Here is a 21,351-nt window from a genome sequence, read left to right on the forward strand (position 1 = left end):
TTATGTCATATACATTGAATGTGTTGTATCTCTGTTATGCTGCTCATTCTGTACACATGACATCTATTGCATTCTGTCCATCCTGGGAGAAGGATCCCTCCTCTGTCGCTCTCCCAGAGGTTTCTTCCTTTTATTCCCTGTTAAAGGGTTTTTTTAGGGGAGTTTTTCCTGTGCCGATGTGAGGGAAGGACAGAGGATGTCGCATGTGCACAGATTGTAAAGCCCTCTGAGGCAAATTTGTCATTTGTGATTCTGGGCTATACAAAATAAACTGAATTGAATTGAATTTACTATAATAACTTGGTTAACCTGTAGTCTGTTGCTGCTGGGGGACAGCGAGGTGCTTAATGTTTTATACGTATTCCCTGAGGAATTCATCAAGAAAACGTTGTTCTTTATGGAGTGTCTGTTGTGACATGGCCTCACTCAGAAGCCATCCTTACCATGATAACATTACTAAAGTTTGACAAGTGTCTGACTACTAAGGTGGCCTTTAGGTAACGTCGAAACACAAACTCTGTAACATGGCTGGGTGTCAAACATTTTATATTCTGATTTAGATACCTTGATTCGATAAGGATACCACAACAATCCGTCTTGTGTATGCTAACCATTAGTAAACGCATTGGTCATTATGGTCTTAGTCCAGTAGTCATTTTTTTAATGCTTTCTCATATTTAATGGCTTATTTCCAAGAAACTTCTAAGCACATCTCTGGTAAACACAAGTGGCGCTTCTGGGTGATTCTTTGTTGAGAAACAGATCTGTTGAAAAAAAATCACTTTTATCGATTTTAGGCGAGTGTTATTCATCTTTGAATTTCTTTGGTCGTGGACAGCACCACTAATGCTCCTTCAAATTCTCTTCTCAATTTGAACACTTGAAAGTTTCCTTAAAGATTTATCAGTTAATTCCGAACCCGCATGAATCACTCTTCACATCACCATTGGGAGAAAAATAAAAAGGCACTTTTTAAAGCTGGATCCTGACAGGCAAAGTAGCATTTTAATGGCTCTTTTTAAAACTAGTCCAACACACTGCTCACTCTACATAAAACACATCATAGCTACATTAAATAACCACTAAAGGTTTTGTTTTCTCTGCTTCTAAGGAAGTAGCGCGATCAGCATAAAGCACCAAAACTTGGTACTGTTTTCCTCAGAGGTTTTTAAATACCGGGTAGGAGCGTATGAATTCAGTCAGTCAGGCACCGTTTTCTGATGCAAAGCCCCAGAGAAGACGAATCGCTGCTTTTGTAGATATGAAGCTAACAAAAATACAGCCGTTTCAAATGATTAAGCACTAATGAAATGATCTGAATGAATATTATGATCCATTTCTGTACCCTTCAGTTAATGCACTGAATAACCCTCACACGTTGAAGCTGTTGGTGCTGCTCTGTGGTTACCGGTCTTAACTGGCCCCGTGTCTCTTCCGTTTGTTTGTCCAGGCACGATCATTTCATCTCGTCCAGCCTGTCGTCTTCTCCCTCCCTGTTCGATGGCGCTGTCATCAGCACTGTAACCACTGCGACAAAGAAACATTTCAGCACACTGCTGAGTCTTCTGGGAGGTCTGCTGGCGAAGGAGCACCTCTACCCCGAAGCCAGGTTGGTTATCACGCCAATTTACCCAACAATTAACTTAAAAGTGGGGACTGTAGCAGATCCATTATCATTACTTGCATAGTTTCAATGCATTTAGCTTGTCAACTACTTTTAGGGAAGACAACATGACTTAGAGTTGCTAAGACGCCTTTGTGTTGGTTTGTCAGGAGGCTGCTGCTGACCTGGGCTCAGGAAATCTCTGTGCTGATGAAGAAGTCGGACGCCTACAGCCCTCTTTTCTCCCTGCCCTCCTTCAACAAGTTCTGCAGGGGTCTGCTGGCTAACGGTGAGCCCCAAATGTCCAAGAATCCTTCACCTTGTGTTTTCCACAGACCGACATGCTATATAATTGTCATTTGTTGTTGTGCAATGTTTTCTTTAGGTCTTAATGAAGACCAAAGTATCTGCCTCCAGACCTGCCATAGTTTACAGGTCCTCTCTTCGGCCCTGTCCACAGAGCTGCTGCAGAGGTAAACCCCTTAAGCTCTAAGTGCTTCACGGCTGTGCCTAACATCTGATCTGTAAAGTAGGCAGGATTTCTTACTGCTCTGTTCTTTCCATTAGGTGTGTGGATGTCTCCAGAGTCCAGCTGGTCCACTCAGCAGTGAGGGTGAGGCAGGCCTACGGCAAGCTGCTCAGGACAATCCCCCTCGATGTGGCTTTAAGGTAAGTGTTGTTGTTCAACTAGAAAACCTCTGCAGTAAAAAGGATATGTTCTCCACATACCAGAATAGTTTGACATCTTGTATGTATGATGATCACCGTTCAAATGACCGTGCCTGAGCATTAATAAAGTCAAGTTAATTGAAAGCTCAAAGTGATGGAGGTACTTCTGAGGAATTTTTTTTTCCATCTAGACGGCGTTATCAGCTGTAACCACCGTATGAGAGCAGTGTAGAGTGATGGCCCTGCCATAACCAGTGGGGCACGCTCACATACACTAACATGGCAAACTCCCACGGTGAATAAAACGGTTGGCAGTTTAAGAGAATGGCTCCTTTTATATTTATTTATTTGTTTGTTTGTTTGTACAGTATATTTGTAAACCGTAGGGGTGCAAGATTTCAAACTGAAGCAGTTTTTGATGACTGAGTTCCTACTGGCCTGTTAAGATGACTAAGCATTTAACTGTTTAAAACAGTCAATAAAATGTGTTGACAATAAAATAGTCCGTTTTTGTTTTTATTTTTAAGTTGGAATTGCAACCATGACAGATCCTTGAGCATACAGTTATAAATAAGCAGAAACAAATATTTAGCTGCTGGGTCCTGCCGTATGCAAGATTAGCTGGACAGACAAAGCATTAGCTGGACAAGTGCACACACTCACAAGAAACCCGATGCACAATCTCCTGGTGGAGATGATTCATTTTTTCACACAGTTGAATGTATGCCTTATCAATAAAGTGTGTGTGTGTGTGTGTGTGTGATTTTTGTCTGTCCACAGTAACCACAGCCACCCTGAGATGCGGGAGATGTCACTGGCCATCCGCCACCACATGAGCCGAGCACCAAGCAGCACCTTCCACCCACAGGACTTCAGCGACCTCATCAGCTTCATCCTATATGGAGTCCTGCACCGCGGAGGGTACACGTCACAGTCACAGAGCCATAGAGTGCATACATTCTAAACAAACGCTGTTCTCAGGCCTGTTTGTTCTTTCAGTCCTACGGATAGAGACGGCTGCAGCAAGGGTCACACCACCTGTGTTCAGCAGTGCAGTGTTTTTGTATTAACTCTGGCTGAAATTAAGTCATAGTGAATTTCATACCAAACAATGATAAAGGGGTCCTTCCATTTTCTAATGAGTATAATTTACTGTTAGAAGAGTACATCATTATTGTCATTATTAATTATAGCAGGATGTAAATGTCAGCTTATTTTCTAATACTTCTCCACTTATTTCATTAATGCTAATCCTAATTATCAAAATGCATTATAGTACTATGTTATTTGAATTCATTTTTATTTGATAGAGACAATGTAATTTAACATAGTACCAATACAGTGCATGCAACTGATGTGCTGATCAGTGAGTTTCTAGCTTTTGATCATTTTTAAGTCTTGTCCCTAGTTGGGCTTTCACATGTACAGTTTAATAAAGATACACAGCTTTCTATCTCATAGAACCACAATACACTTCAAATATGGAAATGCAGTAAAACAACAGTCCACCACTACATATTCATGCTCGATACACAACAAAACACATCATGCTGGGTTTCATGTTCTCCGTCCACAGCAAGGATCCCTGGCTGGAGCGTCTGTACTACAGCTGCCAGCGGCTGGAGAAGAGGGACGGCCGGGGGGGTGCAGATGGCAGCAGGCCCGGTGGGGTGCCACGGGTGCTGCTGAAAACCGAGGCGGTGCTGTGGCAGTGGGCAGTGTGGGAGGCCGCACAGTTCACTGTACTGTCCAAACTCCGAACACCTCTGGGCCGAGCTCAGGACACCTTCCAGACCATCGAAGGTAAAACAACTTACAGTGACTGGAACTAAAAGCGCCAAACTCAGACATCTGTTTAGTACTCGATGACGGTAACCGAGGTGTGTTTTTAGATAAAAGTTCCCAAAGAGGAGCGCTTGTGTTTTTATTTCATTTTTTTGGCTCCGAATCCTAATACTAGGAGGGGTTAAGTGCACAGCTTCAAATTCACTGTGTGCTGTGTTATGTACAATGTGTGACAACAAAAGTTGAATTACGTTTCCAATGTTTTCTGTATTTGGACCTATCAGAATCTATTTGTTGTGGTCAATAATAGCCACTTACTAAATCAACTTTTTTATCTTTTTAAAAGCTGATTCTTTAGAATATTTTTGATAGCGAGTAGATGGATGACAGAAAACAAGCAGTAAGAGGTAAGGACTGACATAAAGCATAGATCCTCTACCACCTCTGTCCCTGTCCTCCAGGTATGATCCGGAGCCTGGCCGCCCACAGTCTGAACCCAGAGCAGGATGTAGGAGCGTGGGCCGGTGCTGGAGGTGATGGAGATTGTCACCACTCCAATCAGCTCCGCCTCGCTCTGCTGCTTCAGTACGTGGAGAACCTGGAGAAGCTCATGTACAACGCCTATGAGGGCTGCGCCAACGCTCTCACCGCCCCACCAAAGGTGTGTCATTTAAAGCTCCACACTCCACCGCTGGTTAAAGACTGCCGTGTTTTACATTCCATTAGCCAGGGTACAGCGTTTGAGTGGCACTCATTAAAAGGGGTTCATCATAGCAACCCCTTACCTTTTAGTCATAGCTCCTAAATGTTTGAGTCCCTCCTCCTCTGTGTGTCAGGGCATCAGGACATTCTTCTACACCAACCGTCAGACATGCCAGGACTGGCTGACCAGGATCCGCCTGGCCCTCATGAGAGTTGGTCTTCTGTCTGGCCAGCCTGCAGTAACCATTCGCCACGGCTTCGACCTGCTTACAGAGATTAAAAACAGCAATACCCAGGTCGGTACAAATACATTGTTACTAGGGATGCATTTCAGGTTGTGGCTGCTCAGCTCTGCCTCTCACCTCTATTTTCATAACTATAATTCTACTGTAATAATTGCTGCTGTTATTATAAGTAGTCTTATTATATGAATCATTTATGTCATATACATTGAATGTGTTGTATCTCTGTTATGCTGCTCATTCTGTACACATGACATCTATTGCATTCTGTCCATCCTGGGAGAAGGATCCCTCCTCTGTCGTTCTCCCAGAGGTTTCTTCCTTTTTTCTCCCTGTTAAAGGTTTTTTTTTTTTTAGGGGAGTTTTTCCTGTGCCGATGTGAGGGAAGGACAGAGGATGTCGCATGTGCACAGATTGTAAAGCCCTCTGAGGCAAATTTGTGATTCTGGGCTATACAAAATAAACTGAATTGAATCATTAGAAGAGTAATATACTGAGCTGCAACAAGGCAGAGATACTAACCTTTGTGAACATAAACATGTAGAAGGCCATGAGGTACCGGTGGCTTCTTTTCTTCTCCTCTTATCATTAATGTTTGGGAGAGGAGGAGCATTGTATGATCCTTTTGGTTTTGTTCTAACCATCTTCAGCCCCTCGTTCCAACATAAGAAACAAGAAACGTTGTATTCTGTATGAAAAACACTTAGGTGAAAGACAGCCCTGTATATATACAGCCCCTGTATATATACAGTATATGTATTTGTTCGTTTATTTTTACTTCTCTCCTCGCTCTCATTGAGTAGGTAGTTATATAGCAGATAAAAAGGCTTTTGAAGCAGTTATTTTCCAAAAAGGATCCTTTTCATGTGTTAAGTTTTATTAAAGGATTGTTTCAGGAGTTTGTATGATTTACAAACTTACGAACATTTTTTTTTATTTTTTTATATTAATTTGTATTGTTTGGTGTGCTCATCAGGGTCCAGAGCTGGAGGTTCCTCTGACGTTGCTGGTGGAGGCTCTGTGTGAGCTGCGTTGTCCTGAGGCCATCCAGGGCCTGGCTGCCTGGAGCCTCATCACCACTGGAAGGAGTCCGGGGTGGCTGTCGTCAGTCGCCCTGCAGGCTGAAGGACGGTAAGCAAACGCCGCCTTAGGCACACATCCTCACAGCTCAGCAAAGTACTCAACTAAAGCATCCATATGCACATGTCTCTGGTTGTCCTCTACTGAAAAGTCACTGTGTGTGTGTCTAGGTTTGAGAAGGCAGCTCTGGAGTATCAAGATCAGCTGTCTGCGGTCACAGGGATGGACTGCAGCATCAAAAGCTCTGAATGCTGTCTACTCAAACTCTCCAGCAACACCAGCAGCCCCAATCACACCAGCAACGGTAACCAAACAATGTCAACTTAAATGCAGTCCGACTTCCAAATAATACAATATTACTCTTCAGTCACTAGGTCTAGATTTAAAGAAATGACCACAGAATTGAATGTAATACAAAGATGAAATAGATAAGAGGCATGTGTTAGTTTAAGGTTCACTACTGATCAGTGCCATGCCCCCTTTAAAGGCATGCATGGAGGGCACTTGGCCTGTGGTGTTGCTGCTTACAGCTTTCTGGAGAAGAGCTCATACAGACAATGTTCAACCTTGGGTCCTCAGTAATACACCTGCCATGATACACAGTAGTGGAGTCTCACACACACACACACACAAGTCCCAGCTATTCACAGTCATCAACACCAGTAAAATACACTCTGGTTCAGATAAAACGAGGTAGGCAACCTGGACCTGGGGTCTCACTAATAGGACCCCTAACAGCTATACATTTATTAAGATGTTCAGATATGAAATGTCTGGATTATGTTACTATTCTAACTCTCTGTACCCAGAAATAACTTACAAAAGGACTCAAAAAATGTCACCAATGTACTGTGTACTTCTACTTCAGAGAAGAAACATCGTAGCAGACTTCTACATTTACCTCCAGAGAAATGTTATCGGTAACGCTGCAGATTCAGATTTGACTTACTAAATATAAGAATTAAAATATGATGCATTATAATTCATGAAACTATAACTATATTTAAAGCACTACCTTGAGCAGACATTTTGTAAATGTAGGTACATTGTGCTGATAATGCCTCTCTTTCACTTGGAAGTAACACGTTGAATGCAGGACTTGTACACTGTGGCATTAATAGTTTTGCTATTGGTTCAAGGAAAATATATTATTTTGCAACAAAGTTTTGCACAAAGATGGACAGACACCGACTGACTGACATGGTTTGATAGTTAGATATTAGAAGGCCAATTAAACAGCTACAGTGTATCTGTGTGTGGCTGAATAGTGATGAAGCAGTCATGAAACATATGCTGGATAACAGTTGGGTAAATACATGTTTTTAATCCTTGGAAAAAATGTCAGCCATCAATACAGAGTCTCAAGGTCATTGGGTTCAGCACCATCAATCCTAATGATTCATCAACATGTTAGCTTCTTTTTTAATACTGCCGTTCAGACTGTTGTGACCTGCAGCATTGTAAATCTAAGGACTGCTGCTCAGAGTGGGGTTATTCTGTGTGTGGGGTTGTTTCCTCTTAAAGGTGACAGCAGGAAGACGGTGCTGCTCAAGTCCAGCGAGTGCTCTCCTGAGGTCATCAACTTCCTGGCCAACAAAGCGTGTCAGTGTTACGTGGCGCTCTGTGATTGGGCCTCTGTTAAGGAGTGGCAGAACACGGTCAACGCCCTCAAACAGAACTCCAGCAACCCCGTCAGCATCAACCTGAGGACCGATTTCAACTACATCCAGGCCCTGAGCCGCTTTGAGGACGGAGATCTGGCCGAGTGTGGAGCTCAGCTGGAGTTGCTCCCCGGAGAGGACTGCTCGCTGTCCAGCAGCAAGGACAAGCTGGGTGAGTGTATTTCAGGACAGACTGTAACGGGGTCCATATGGACCTTCAAAGTTTTAAAACATCTTAAATTTAGCTTTTGATAAACAAGATCCAATTAGTGTTTAAATGGCTTCAAATTGTTGGAGGGTAGGCGTTAAATCTGCCTCTGTTTTATTTGATGCTCGCCTCTTGTAGTAGCAAGATTCATTCTGGGGCGAGTTTTTCTCTTCACATTCTTTTTCACCCTTGATGATTTTGTGGCCAAGGTTTCTCTAAAGTCCTCTCCTGTGTTTATTTGATTGTAAATGCAGGGGGACCTTGTTTTCCATTGGACTGGGTCTTCTACCATACAGTTTAAGTTTTGTTAATGAGAAGGTAGTTATGTTAGCTATTGTGCACTGAATATTTTAGTAATTCAAATTAAGTTAAACTCTATAATGGTGTACACTTATGCCTAGTGTGTGGATTTTCTTTTTCTGCAGTAATAGTATTGTTTTTTCCTTTTAAGATGTACTTAAAAGTTATTACATTAGCACTAAAATGTACAAATATCCTGCTTTTAAAATACAAACTCACCTGATGCTCAGATTGATAATAAAATAAAGTAATCCACCTTTTTTAAGTTTGATAAAGAAAACTATTAAATATATATATATATATAAATAGCTAATAGTCTTTAGTCTACCAGGACAGAATATCATCACCATGTTTTATCAAACAAGCTTCAAAGAGTGGATTGTAGATGAGTTTGTAGATGTTTATAGTAAACTGAGTGCAGTCAAATAACTTTAGAAGTTTTTATAAAAACATTACCATAAGTCTCAAAATGTTTATGGTGTGTTTGTGTGTTTTTCAGATCTGAAGAAGCTTCTTCCCTCCATGAGTCCAGATCCAACTGAGCTGCAGAGAGCCATCGAGGTGCAGCTCCTCCGCAGCGCTGTTAGCGCCATGACGAAAGCAAATCAGCAGCAGGAGCAGAGGAACACAGCCAATCCAGAGTGAGTATTCACGTGGATAATACTGTGTGTGTTTGAGGGGCTCTCATAGTACTTGAGGTATACTGGAAACTGAAACTAGCATCTGGTCCTGAAGGGCTCAGGGATCCAGGTCACCCTTATGGGGGATGATGATGATGATGGAACAGAGCTAGTTGGTGTGACGTGCTGTGCCTGGTGTTTACTGTGGGTCATACAGTCGTAGTGTTGTGCATGTTTGCAATCACAAAGAGCACCATGGTTTAGTCACATTAGGTTTAAAAACACTGCTTACTGCTCCCTGGTGTTCAAGGTGTGTCCAGGTTCAGAAGCATTCCCTGCTGAAACCAAGAAGTTAGAGTTGTTTTTATAAATATTAAAGTGTGCTTTGCTCTGGAATGCCAGAGTTCTGCAGTCTATAGATAATCATGTGATGTCATGTTACAGTACGTTGGTGCGCTGCCTGAAACAGACCGGACGCATATGCTTGGGTCCTCTCCGGCTGTCCACTCTCACTCTGTCTGACGCCCTGCCCACCCTGCCCACCCTGCAGCTCCACTGCACCGCCACCCTGGAGAACACACTCACAGGACAAGAAGTATGTTCTCCCTGACTTTACACACCATTATATCAAATGGCTTTTTTTCCACTGCAGAACCCTTTTGAACTCTTCATTTTGACTGCAGAGACATTTTGCCCCCCAGGCGCTGGTTGAGGGGAACTGGTTGAACTACCGGGGTGGGATTTGCAGGACTGACTTGTCACTGATTGGTGAAATACAAACGGTTCTGTTGCTTCAACACCCGTACCACTTCATTTATAAAACAAGGACATACTCTAGTATAGATTGAGGACCGTTATAGGAGGGGGGAGGAGAGAGCAGTTCTTTGTCTGATAACATGAAAGGTAAAGTTAGACTTTACTGTCGACTTCCAGACTCATTTTAAAAAGAGGGAGAGATTGAAACGGACGCTCCAGAGCAGCATAGTCTACTGATAATCAAAGCTTGTTGTGCAACATTATATTACACAAAGAGGCTCATGAAGAATGTTTATGTTTATAATTGAGCCTCAAAGCAACACAGCTCAAATTGTGAATGCATAATGAACAGGCTTATCACATCACTGCCCCGTTGAGGGCCCTAGTAGATCTATAATTACAGTAGACTATAATTACATGTGTGTATGTAGGCTTTTCTTGTGGCGTGGAGCCTGTGACAATATTTTCTTCTCATAGTTTCAGCTCTAACCCCAGCTGCAGTTTGATTGCCACCCTGTGTGTCATGTGTATTCTTTGCAGGACTGTGTGATTCCTCTGTGCAGTGAGGCGCTGAGCTCTTGTAAGCAACAGGATGTGCAGCCTTTCCTTCAGGCCCTCAGATACACCATGTTCCAGAGGCAACTCCTCCACAAACTCAAAGGTAACCATCAACGACTCGACCAGGTGCATTGGCAGTATAAACAGTATACACTATAAGACACTTTTCTGTTTGCTATTTTGACTAATTGGCAATTGTTGGAGTTATCTCCACATATTGAGTGCTGTCTGAAAAACCATCTCAAACACCATCTCAAACCACACACAAATGTCACACAATGTGTTCAGAGGCTCACTTCTGCAATAGTGAAGTGAAACTAGTCAAGCAGGGACATGAGAGTTGCTCCTCAGCTCAAACTCTATGCAATGACCTGTGTGACCGGGTCATTTAAAGTTACCATCACCACGGCAACCTTTGACTGCTGCTAGACAGAAACAAGTGAATGAGATGGCCTACTTAGTGCAGTCTGAGACACACACACACACACACACACACACACACACACACACACACACACACACACACACACAGAGAGGACTTGAACATTTTAAGCTTTAAGAGCCAGCAATAGTACTTAAGTCTTCAAATGGTTCAGAAAGTTTCAGCTGGAATCTTCACTCAGACCAGAAAATGTAAGCACATTTTGACAACAAAGATATTTTTGAGGGCCTAAAAATGCTTGCAACAGGACAAAACTTGGCACACCCATTTAATGTCCAAATGAAGTCACATGATGTGGTTGTGGCGCTCTAAACCCAACTTGATTTCGGACATTTATTTAGTTATTTCAAAAAATAACTAAATGTTGTTCCTAGTGCAGCGATAGTAATGTCACATTATATATCTAAAATGGAAAATCTTCCTGAGTATAGTTAGTCAGTCAGTCAGTATAAGTCATCGTCCTGTCCTCTGTCCTCTATGTACCGCTGGTAGACTGAAGAGGGCTGCTTTGTCTCAGCCAGCAAAGTTTTGATGATGCAAAGGGAAACTATAATCACTTTTCTACCTGTTGACATGTTTATGCTTATTGTACAGGCGTATTGATTTTTTTTTTACTCACTAAGCTTTTCTTGAAATTACAGTAACGTGTAGATCAGGGGTGTCCAAACTTTTTTCACTGAGGGCCACATATAGAACAATATACGAAAGGCCGGGCCACTCACTAGAGGTGAGGTATATTTTGGTTCTGCCATTCTAGGTCATCCGTTTGTGTTTATTCGCGTCTTTCGCGCTAGACGCGCCGGAGAGGGGGCGGGGCTTATCTCCATGGAAACCTCTGTCAACAAATCCATTTATTTCACCATCAACCATGCAATAAATACATACTATTTCTGCTTTATACTTGTTGTGGCAGTCCCAGATATCCTGGGAAACTAAACGCCGTCTTGTCTGAGTTCATAACATCATCTGTGGATTTATTCGAGCCGTATGAACCGAAAATAAACAATTTTACTGTGATTTAATTGCAATAAATGTACAAAAAGGGACGCTGAAATAACAACATAATGATGGTGGTTTGTATAAAGTCAGAATTCATGTTTTGTTAGTTCTCTCTGCAGGAGGAGAAGGAAATCACTTTTAAAATGCCTGTTTTGTGAACGGAGCTCGGCTCGATGACAGAGTGACAGGAGGAGAAGCTCAACGCTGATTGGCTGATTGATGACAGAGTGACAGGAGGAGAAGCTCAACGCTGATTGGCTGTCGCAACACAGCGTCCCGCGAATATTTCACCTGATTCGCGCCGCCAGGCTCGAGTTCGCATCTACTCGCGAATATTCGCGTCTGTGCTTTGACTTTACATGTAAACTAGACGCGCGATATATTAGCTTCGCTTTTGGTGTGAACGCAGCATTAAGTGCAAGTTTCATGTGTGGGCCATATTCCATTATGTTTTTAGAATTTGTAGCGGGCCAATTAAAAATGCCTGCGGGCCTTAGTTTGGACACCCCTGGTGTAGATGATGTCATCTCTCTGGTCTGACAAACACATTGCATGTACTATAAGTTCTTCAGACTAAAAGCCCAATGCTGGTTCACCAATGGAAAGTAGCAGCAACAGGAAATGTTCGCCAATCGCTGAGGGAGATCAGTAAACTGTAAAATAAGCCTGATATCTAAAAATGGATTTGTCCACTTCAGGCTCTAAGATCCTGCCATGTCCATTGTTGTCCAGGTTACTCTTCCACCGTAGACGGCCACCTGATGGAGCTTTGTCTGACCGCCGTCAAATTTGCTCGGAAAAAAGGCAACATCGCCTTGGCGTCCCGCCTCCTCAGCCAGTGCAGCGACCGGACACAAGAAGAGGATCGGCAGGACGAGCTGAACCAGGCCTTCAGGCGTCTCACCTTGGAGGGTACTCTGGGGGAGAAATGGGGACCAGAGCTGCAGATCGAGAAAGCCAAAGTCCTGAGAACTGCAGGTGACCAACAGTAGACATTAGAACTGCACACTACTATTTAACATGCAGTACAGCTACAAGAACAATCACCCTGTCCACAGTAGAAGGTTGTAGAGCCTTTCCTGGTAAGAAGCCACAGAAGTACAGCTGAGGTTTTATTCATTGTTTACAGCTTGCAAACTGCTGGGTGGCTGGGGAAAAACTCCACTTCCGTTGCCAACATGTAGTTGGTATATTTTTAATGATGTAGCTTATAAAAGGGTCTATATTTCTCATAGCACACTAAACTTAAAGAAATATCAGCTGACAAAGATTCAGAGGCTGATCCCAGCTAACACATTTATTGCCAAGCGTCCTCGGTTTCTGTATTTCTTCAGTGTGTTGATGATGTTGCACTGGACGTCAGTTTTCTCCAGCACTGTCTCTGTCCTCAGGCCAGTCGATGGCAGCCATGGAGATGCTGAGCAGGGCTGCCCTGTCCTACTGCAATGTGGGGAAGAACGAAGGCGCCGCCTGCCGCTCACTGCTGACACTCTGCAAATGGCTGCTAGCTGACTGGAAGGACATGACTCCTCAGCTTAAACAGGCATGTGTATATTTCAACACAGCTCTACATTTACTTTAGTTTGGGTGGTAACATTTAAACCTGACATTTCCATAATATTATTTATTGGTACAAAAGCCCATTTTTTTCAACCGACCCAAAGTCGGTGTAAAACATCAAAATCATACTTTGTTATTGTCAACTATTTGTATAAAACACAATATTCAAATGATAAGGAAATAAGAGATTTTATTTTTATTTAAATGCTAAGAAAGGAAAATTGTAATGATGTATTATAGGCTTCTCAGAGCTGCTGTTAGAAAGATAAACGAGTCATAATTCTTTAATATCTATTTTGTATGCTCAGTTGCCAGTCTACACTAATATTATCAGTATTATTTTATTTGTAGAATGATATTCCAGTTGTGGCTGTTCAGTAGTCATGGCTATGTTGTGCTGGTTTGGGTAAAATTACAAAAAAATATAATGGCTTCAGGTACCCCACCTTTTGTTCACTGCGGACATAAATGTGTGGCCTTCTGCACACAGAGGAAGGATCCAACCTGTAATAAAAGGGTGGCCTCGCAGAAATCTAACAGCACCATCAATTATTTTTATATAACCACAATAACACAATCATTTGTTAGTTAGATGACCATAAAATATGACTATTTGTGAGTTAGGTCTTCTTCACAGTAGGGGTGCACTAGGTGGTGGTGTCATTGATGAAATAATTGAAGGACTGCTGGTGTTTTGGTGTAGGTGGTGAAGAAGACCGGAACAGTGAACTCGTCCAACGCCGTGGGCAGCATGTCCCCTCTGAGCCGGAATATTGCTGCTCTGCTGGAGCTCCCCCTCGAAGACCAGGGGATTCCCCACATCATTGCTGAGACCTCAGGTAACATTTACATTACACCTAGAACAACACATTCATGGTTAAGTGTCCACACTCAACACATGTTTAAGCCTTCATACCTCTAGTCAAATGAAGACACATCCAGATATGTCCGTATCCCTGCATTAATATCTAAACTACCACGGTCCTGTACCATAGAGACAGAGCAATAAGTCAATCCAACACCGGATGGAAAGATATTCATACGTGACTTTGTATTTCATGAAGGTTCAACCCTGTCAACTGACCCTTTTAAGTACCGCACTCAAATGCAAACTGGCCAATCATAGCGAGGCAACCGAACAAACTCTGACCAGGCTCCGATAACTATCCGGCTCTACTCCATAGGCTCTCATACAATCAATTCAGATTTTCTTCATTTTCAGGCTGGTGTAGTGGATTTGGAGCTAGTGATGATTACAGATCAACAGTGATACTCGTTAGCTGGAGAGGTTATAAGAAGATGTACATTTCTAAAACAACGTTTCTAGATAAAAACATGTTGAGCTAACATTAGCAGAGTAAACTAGCATAGTACATTACATAGCTTTAGGACTTCAATGCTACGCTAGCTACTGAAGGTATACTAAATGTATCTTGTTGATTTGTAACAGTGAACACTCTCTGAAATATAGACATTTCTACTTCAGGGATTGCAGTTAGTGACAGAGTGTTCTCCACGAGAGCTCTGACAGCTTGACGCAGAAGCAGCAATGGGTTAAATTTGCTAGCGAAACATACATAATCAGAAGGGTATGCAGTATCACGTGCCTACGCGTAATACTACTACACATAGCTAGCATTACCTTGCTAACAGCTTATCTCATGATCTTCATTATTTTCCATTTGTCACCCCTGGTAGACATGAGATGCTAAAATAATCTTTTGACATGCTGTAATCTGATGTTTTGACAACTACAGGCATTTTGTTTGAATTTCAGCAATTGGATGCATATTGTGGCGCTGATTTTTTTTTTTTCTCCTCAAATTGTGGTTTTCAGAGTATGACAAAAATGATAGTAGTGTTTTTTGGTCCGTCCCTGCAGTGAGTGTGGGCGTTGGGGAGCCCGACTTCGTGTTGGGCCAACTCTACCAGCTGTCCACCAGCCTGGCTCCAGAGATGGCCAAGTCCTGGGCAGCGCTGGCCAGCTGGGCTTACCGCTGGGGCAGGAAGGTGGTGGATAATGCCAGGTTAGTGGACCCAGTGGATTAAATATGTGTCAGCGTGTGTGTAGTTACTAGCTTGGATCTAATGCATTAATTCTATCATTGTAGAGTAAGTTCATAATGTTGTGTTGTTTGTTGTTGTCATAGAGGTGTTGATTTAACTCAATCACTCAATTAAAACTAGATACGGTGTACTGAAGGATTTATTTTTATTTCCTCAGCCAAGGGGAGGGATTGCCTCTTCTTCCTGGGGAGAAAAGGGAGATAGAGGACCTGCTTCCAGCAACCACCAGTGAAGAAGACAAGGACACCATCTTTAGCATCCTCGGACAGGCCATGTGTCGACCTACTGGAATACAGGTACAGTCTGCCTTTTGTAGCCAACACTTCTTTCTTTTTTTTTTTTTCTTTTTTTTTTTTTTTACTTTATTTGGGATTGTATCATACAACAGACGGATAGAAACATCAATAATAGTAATTTAGTAATGATTAAACCAAAACAATGCAAGAAAATACACAAAATACCGTAATATTAATAATACTAGAAACTAAGGAATATAAAACTGATCTAATTATAATTGGTAATAACATGAAACTGAAGGTAAACTTAGCACTCTGGGGTTGAGTACCTCACTCTGTAACTGGTTATTAGCCTTCCTCACAAACGGACCCCAGCACCTCCTCCTCTCTAGTGTTGAACACCGGAGCACCCCAGGGCTGTGTGCTCAGACCCCTCCTGTTCACGCTGTTCACCCACGACTGCTACCACAAACGCCAAGAGAACCTTGTTGTGAAGTTTGTAGATGAAACCACCGCCATCGGCCGGATTACAAACAACAATAAGACTGTATACAGAGAGGAAATCAACAACCTTCAGAGTGGTGATCAGAGAACAACCTACTGCTCAACATCAGTAAAATCAAGGAGCTGATTGTTGATTTTTAGGAAAAAGGAGGCGAAGATGCACACCCCTGTCAACATCTATGGAGCTGAGGTGGAGCAAGTTAACAGCTTTGAGTTCCTGGGAATCGGGTCTAAAGTAGTGTCTCGAATGTCAGGTGTTGAAACATCTCATATGCTCCTAAAAGTCTAACCAAATGAAAAGCCTAAATATGCACTTGGGTTATGTTATCTATACTTTCACTAGCTGTGCACATTGTTCTGATCCTACTGTTCTGTTGTGTTCCAGGATGAGGACATGGCTCTACAGCAGGAAGACGACGAGGACGACATGGTTGACGTGATCTGGCGGCAGCTCACCGGCTCGTGCCCATGGCTGGGGGAGGCGGGCCAGCCTGTCACAGATGGACTGATCCGGGTTTGGAGACGGGTGGTGGACCGCATCTTCGGTCTCTACCGGGTCTCGTGCCAGGCCTATTTTACATTCCTGAAGCTCAATGCTGGACAGGTGAGACATAGTCCATGGTTGCACTTGACTTTTCAATGCGACTCTCTGAACGGATGAGCCAGATCGTAACTCTAAGAAGGAGATGGCGGAACGTACAGACTTGACAGTTAATGGGGCCTTGCATGATCAGATGACAACTGTAACCACGGCCCTAGAGACAGCATCTTTAGGGTTGTTAAGGGTTCCATTGTAGAACCCGAATGTCTGTAAAGAACTGTGTTTCTGTTGTAGACCATGACTGTGAGTGAGGGCAGCTTTCATCCTGAGTGTCTGTTGTGTGTTTTAGGTCCCTATAGATGAGGATGACCCCAAACTCCTGCAGTCCTGTCACAACAGCAAGCAGAGCAATGACGATATGATTGTCATGGCAACCCTGCGACTCCTCCGTCTGCTGGTGAAGCATGCTGGTGAACTGAGGGAGGGGCTTGAGCTGGGCTTGGCTTCCACCCCTACTGCACCCTGGAGGGGTATGTCATACTGCAAAAAAATGGGGGGTAGGGTGTGTGTGTGCTTGTGGTAGGAGGCACGCCATGCTTTCTTAAACAGCTCTGTACAGCGACCTAACCTCGGCAACCCAGCCGAATTCATTGCTCTCCTTACTAGCTACATTGTTTCCCACAGAAATTTGTGAGACTATGTTGGGTGGACCTAGAAGCATCTAGGGGGGGACCGGGGGAATGCTTCCATTAATTCATTTTTACATTTTAAAGTGAAATGCATCAACCTGGCTCACTTTGAGAGCCGAGTTAAGACAGATATCCATGTAGAATGTCAGGCACCGGTCACTACTGGCTCAATCCTCCTGACTATTGTGCTGCTATAATACATAACGATGGCAGTTTGCAGGTTGGGTCCAATTGGCTGTTATTAGGGGTCGGGTGGGTGCGGGTAGTAAAGATCCTTGACAATCACATAGTGTGTCACATGTTTGGATGTAAATTACATTAGGTGTGATATATATTTATTTTGATATTTATTTAGTTTTCTTCTGGTAAAGTTAAACATGTTAGATGGAGCTCATTTTCAGTTGGATTTTATAAGTCCAGTAACCTGGATCACTTTTATTTTGAGATTTGTTTGAGTGAGAAAAAGTCCTGTCATTAGGGTGCACTCTGAGAAAATGTAAGTTATTTAATAGTCAATGTTTTGTTTGGAACATACACAATTGAATTTCAATTTCCCTTGAAAGAATAGTTAGAAAAATAGGTTTGACCATGTCTTCAATTATAGCTCTTAGACAGGAATAAAATGCAATCGATACATCTAGCATAACCTGGTCCTCACTGCTGCCTTTCTAAACTCTGCTGTAATTTGTGTCCTCCTCAGGTATCATACCCCAGCTCTTCTCCCGTCTCAATCATCCAGAAGCGTACATCAGACAGAGTATATGCAGCCTGCTATGTCGAGTGGCCCAGGACTCCCCTCACCTCATCCTCTACCCGGCCATCGTGGGCTCTCTCTCCTTGGGAGGAGAGGCTCAGAATGCAGGTATTCTTCAACTCTGTTGGTCTGGCAGTGTGACGCTCGTCAATCAGGCTGAAAGTCTTTAACATCACTCATTCATTTGATTGCCGCTGGTCAAAAACGAGATGCAAAATGGTATTTAAGTGAAAATATCATTCAGTAACTGTAAAATAATTATCAGTGATGGCAGTAAAAATGTAAATACTATATCTGAATTGTGTTGACAGGGAGTAAGTTGCCGTCAGCTCTGCCCACCTTCTTGGGCAGCATGCAGGGAAAGGGCCTGGATGGAGAAGAGGAGGAGGAAGAGGAGCAGGAGAGCGGCAGCCAAGGAGGTGCCCCAGAGGATCTGACAACCTTCTGCTCCAGTCAAGACCAAGCCATGATGCAGGACTGTTACAGCAAGATCGTGGAGAAGCTGTCCGTTGCCAACCCGACCATGGTGCTTCAGGTAGGAGGCTGCCCACAGTGAGACTTCTACAACCATTTATGACCGGAGTTTCTACCAGTTTCATGGTGGAAACCGTCTTGCCGTATTTACTTTGTCTTACCTGCTAAAAATAAGATGTTATTTCCAGACAGAGCAGAGTAACTGCATTAGCTCCTTTTCCACTGCAGGGTAGGATTAGTGTCCCCAGAAACTAGTAACCTTTTTATGAAGTCTTTGCGTTTCCACCGCAGGGACCAGAGTCTAAATAACGTTCAAGAGGTAGTACTTCCTTAAAGCCACCAGCAGCCCTCCACCCATGTTGCGCTGCTTTATGATAAGACAGACGACTAATAGACCTTTTGTCTGCAGGTCTTTAAACCCCAATGGACATGCAGACAACAACAGGCTGAAGACAGCTTTTGTTTCTTGAAAAGTAGTCCCAGGACCAAACTTCTTGGTGGAAACGCTGCTATTATGTGTTCAAGTTATTTATTGTTTGAGCTGTGGCTTAAAAAAGAGAATCCATTTCATCAGATAGTTCCTAAATATATAAAAAAAAAAAAAAAAACATAAACTTCCCTCAAGGAATGAAAGATCAAGTTGTCAAAGTGAAGACAACCCTAAACATGTCTCTTCACTAGCTGGCTACATAAAGGCATCCTTGTCCTGCCATAAATGCTACAGGGTGAGGGAGCTGTCAATCAAGCACGGTGTGCACCCAGCCACACAGTCCTGAGAAGATAAAAAAGGAAACTGTCAATGGACCATGCAGGGCTGCAATGGTTTAAAAATGGGCCGGTGTTTGCATCAGTGTTTTAAATCGATCAAAAATAAAAATCAGAACAGTTCAAGCCTTCATTATTTTAGCAGCTGAAAACTAACTGACACCACTAGTCACGTTACATGAAAAACGTGGTGACTTACATGGCTGCACAGGAATGTCACAAACTTATATTCTATAAGTATCTACAATATTCTTAGTTGTGTTGCGAATTATTTTGTTCATGTTTTTACTTTCAGAATTGTTTAGGGAAAATATTTTTTGAAGATTGTCGAAGAAATAATGCTCACATGAGCAAAAATACCCAAGAAAGTAGTACGGAAATATTTCCACTGCAGATTAAACTATCAAGACCTCTTTTCACTCTATTGGATCAATGTTTTGTGAGTTAAATTTAGTAAAATCATGTATTTATTTTTGGCAAGTAAGTACTTTTATCAATTATTATAGTCTATTGACTTAAATAACCGTTTAGCTTAGGTTGTAGAGATTTAAGGGAAATTAACTTTTTGAGGATACTCAAAGAAATGACATCACAATTAGCAAATATACCCATGTAGGCAGTGGAGAAATATTTATTTTGCAGAGTTCAAAGGGTTAAATCCGATGCATGCTGTAGTCTTAAGAAGTTGCTAACTTTTCCTGTGTGCTGATCAGGTCCAGCAGCTGGTGGGTGAGCTGCGCAGAGTGACCCTACTGTGGGATGAACTGTGGCTGGGCGTGTTACAACAGCAACACATGCACGTCCTACGAAGGATCCAACAGCTGGAGGACGAGGTCAAGAGAGTGCAGAACAACAACACACTGCGCAGGTGAGCCTCTCCTCCTTTACCTGAGCTCCAGGACTAGTGGATTCCAGCCTTTGAGTCAATGTTCGGTTCAATAAATGATAAGGACCTGGATAAAAGTGAAGAGGTGGAATCATCAATAGTTTTTATTCCTATTCTTTTTATCAGCCTCTGAGTGTTCTTTGGTTTTGTCTCCATTTTGACTCCTTGTTTCACTTAAATGGTGTGAGATAACAAATCAACCCTGTAAGAGGTCCTCAGTCATTTAGGGTTCAACACCAGTGTGGCATGGAGAGAAAGCAGAACAGACACACACCAACCTTGTGGTCACTTTTCATGTCAACACACACAAAGCAGATAAATTATTATTATTTTTTGTCGAGGACAGACTACTACTCATGATCTTTTTAATTTAGTTCTAAAGGCTGAACCCGCTCTGCTGCCACACTGAACACTGGAATTACCAGACTCTCTGAAAGTGTGATGAGATCCAGCGGCCTGAGCTTTGTGCACCAGTGAATCTTCAGTCAATGAAGGAAAATATTCAGATATAATCAGAAGAATAGTATAATATTCTGGAACAGAGATTTTTTTTTTTTTTTGTTTTTTTTTTAATTGTGGATTTAAAATGAAGTCACTCGTCCCTCTGATTAACAGGGCTCAGTGGGCGGACATGCTATTCCACCAAAAAAATCTCTAAATGCACTGTAGGGCAAAGATTTACATCTCGGTTTGGATAGTTTTTTGGTTAAAATAGCTTTAATATTCAATCTACCATTATTCCTTCAATTGGCAATGTCAATCCGATTGCCAATCGGCACAAGCCTGTTCCTTACGCTCAGTGTGCCCTGGGGGTCGTCTGAGCATGAACAAGCGTACACAACTGTGTTAAACCACCTGGTAAAGTTCTATGCTATCCTTGCAAGTGTAGTTACACTCTTTGTTGTGCTGCAGGGATGAAAAGACTGCCATCATGCGTGAGAAGCACTCTGCTCTGATGCGCCCCGTGGTTTTCGCCCTGGATCACGTTTGCAGCATCACAGTGGCTCCAGCAGAGACGCCGCACGAGACCTGGTTCCAGCAGACCTACGGGGCTTCCATCACCTCTGCCCTGGAGCGCTTGAGGAACCCCGCAAACCCCGCAAACCCCGCCAGCAGCTGGCTTCCCTTCAAACAGGTGTGGGATAGCACCTGTACTGTATATGTGTTAGATCTATTTTGCATGGATGTAGGCTCATTCATCGTTATATTCATCCGTAATACATGCATCATTATTATACACGGTGCACAAA

At 42.8% G+C, this 21,351-nt stretch overlaps 1 protein-coding gene across 2 annotated transcripts in view; it reads left to right on the forward strand.

Moving 5' to 3' along the window:
- Positions 1 to 21,351, forward strand: part of smg1 (SMG1 nonsense mediated mRNA decay associated PI3K related kinase) — a 59,227-nt gene that overhangs the window by 17,828 nt on the left and 20,048 nt on the right. For both annotated transcript variants that reach the window (XM_054606754.1, XM_054606755.1), the window contains exons 15-39: positions 1,451 to 1,609; positions 1,774 to 1,892; positions 1,989 to 2,076; positions 2,171 to 2,272; positions 3,053 to 3,193; positions 3,849 to 4,075; positions 4,519 to 4,718; positions 4,894 to 5,055; positions 5,978 to 6,132; positions 6,252 to 6,385; positions 7,606 to 7,914; positions 8,750 to 8,891; positions 9,315 to 9,465; positions 10,167 to 10,287; positions 12,358 to 12,603; positions 13,017 to 13,168; positions 13,889 to 14,024; positions 15,068 to 15,212; positions 15,410 to 15,548; positions 16,378 to 16,596; positions 16,883 to 17,063; positions 17,923 to 18,084; positions 18,288 to 18,511; positions 19,929 to 20,083; positions 21,014 to 21,236. In XM_054606754.1, the coding sequence (XP_054462729.1) occupies positions 1,451 to 1,609; positions 1,774 to 1,892; positions 1,989 to 2,076; positions 2,171 to 2,272; positions 3,053 to 3,193; positions 3,849 to 4,075; positions 4,519 to 4,718; positions 4,894 to 5,055; positions 5,978 to 6,132; positions 6,252 to 6,385; positions 7,606 to 7,914; positions 8,750 to 8,891; positions 9,315 to 9,465; positions 10,167 to 10,287; positions 12,358 to 12,603; positions 13,017 to 13,168; positions 13,889 to 14,024; positions 15,068 to 15,212; positions 15,410 to 15,548; positions 16,378 to 16,596; positions 16,883 to 17,063; positions 17,923 to 18,084; positions 18,288 to 18,511; positions 19,929 to 20,083; positions 21,014 to 21,236 (4,192 nt within the window). The remainder of the gene's footprint in view (positions 1 to 1,450; positions 1,610 to 1,773; positions 1,893 to 1,988; positions 2,077 to 2,170; positions 2,273 to 3,052; positions 3,194 to 3,848; positions 4,076 to 4,518; positions 4,719 to 4,893; positions 5,056 to 5,977; positions 6,133 to 6,251; positions 6,386 to 7,605; positions 7,915 to 8,749; positions 8,892 to 9,314; positions 9,466 to 10,166; positions 10,288 to 12,357; positions 12,604 to 13,016; positions 13,169 to 13,888; positions 14,025 to 15,067; positions 15,213 to 15,409; positions 15,549 to 16,377; positions 16,597 to 16,882; positions 17,064 to 17,922; positions 18,085 to 18,287; positions 18,512 to 19,928; positions 20,084 to 21,013; positions 21,237 to 21,351) is intronic.

This window comes from Anoplopoma fimbria, chromosome 11, assembly GCF_027596085.1.
Source record: "Anoplopoma fimbria isolate UVic2021 breed Golden Eagle Sablefish chromosome 11, Afim_UVic_2022, whole genome shotgun sequence".
Classification (NCBI taxonomy): Eukaryota; Metazoa; Chordata; class Actinopteri; order Perciformes; family Anoplopomatidae; genus Anoplopoma; species Anoplopoma fimbria.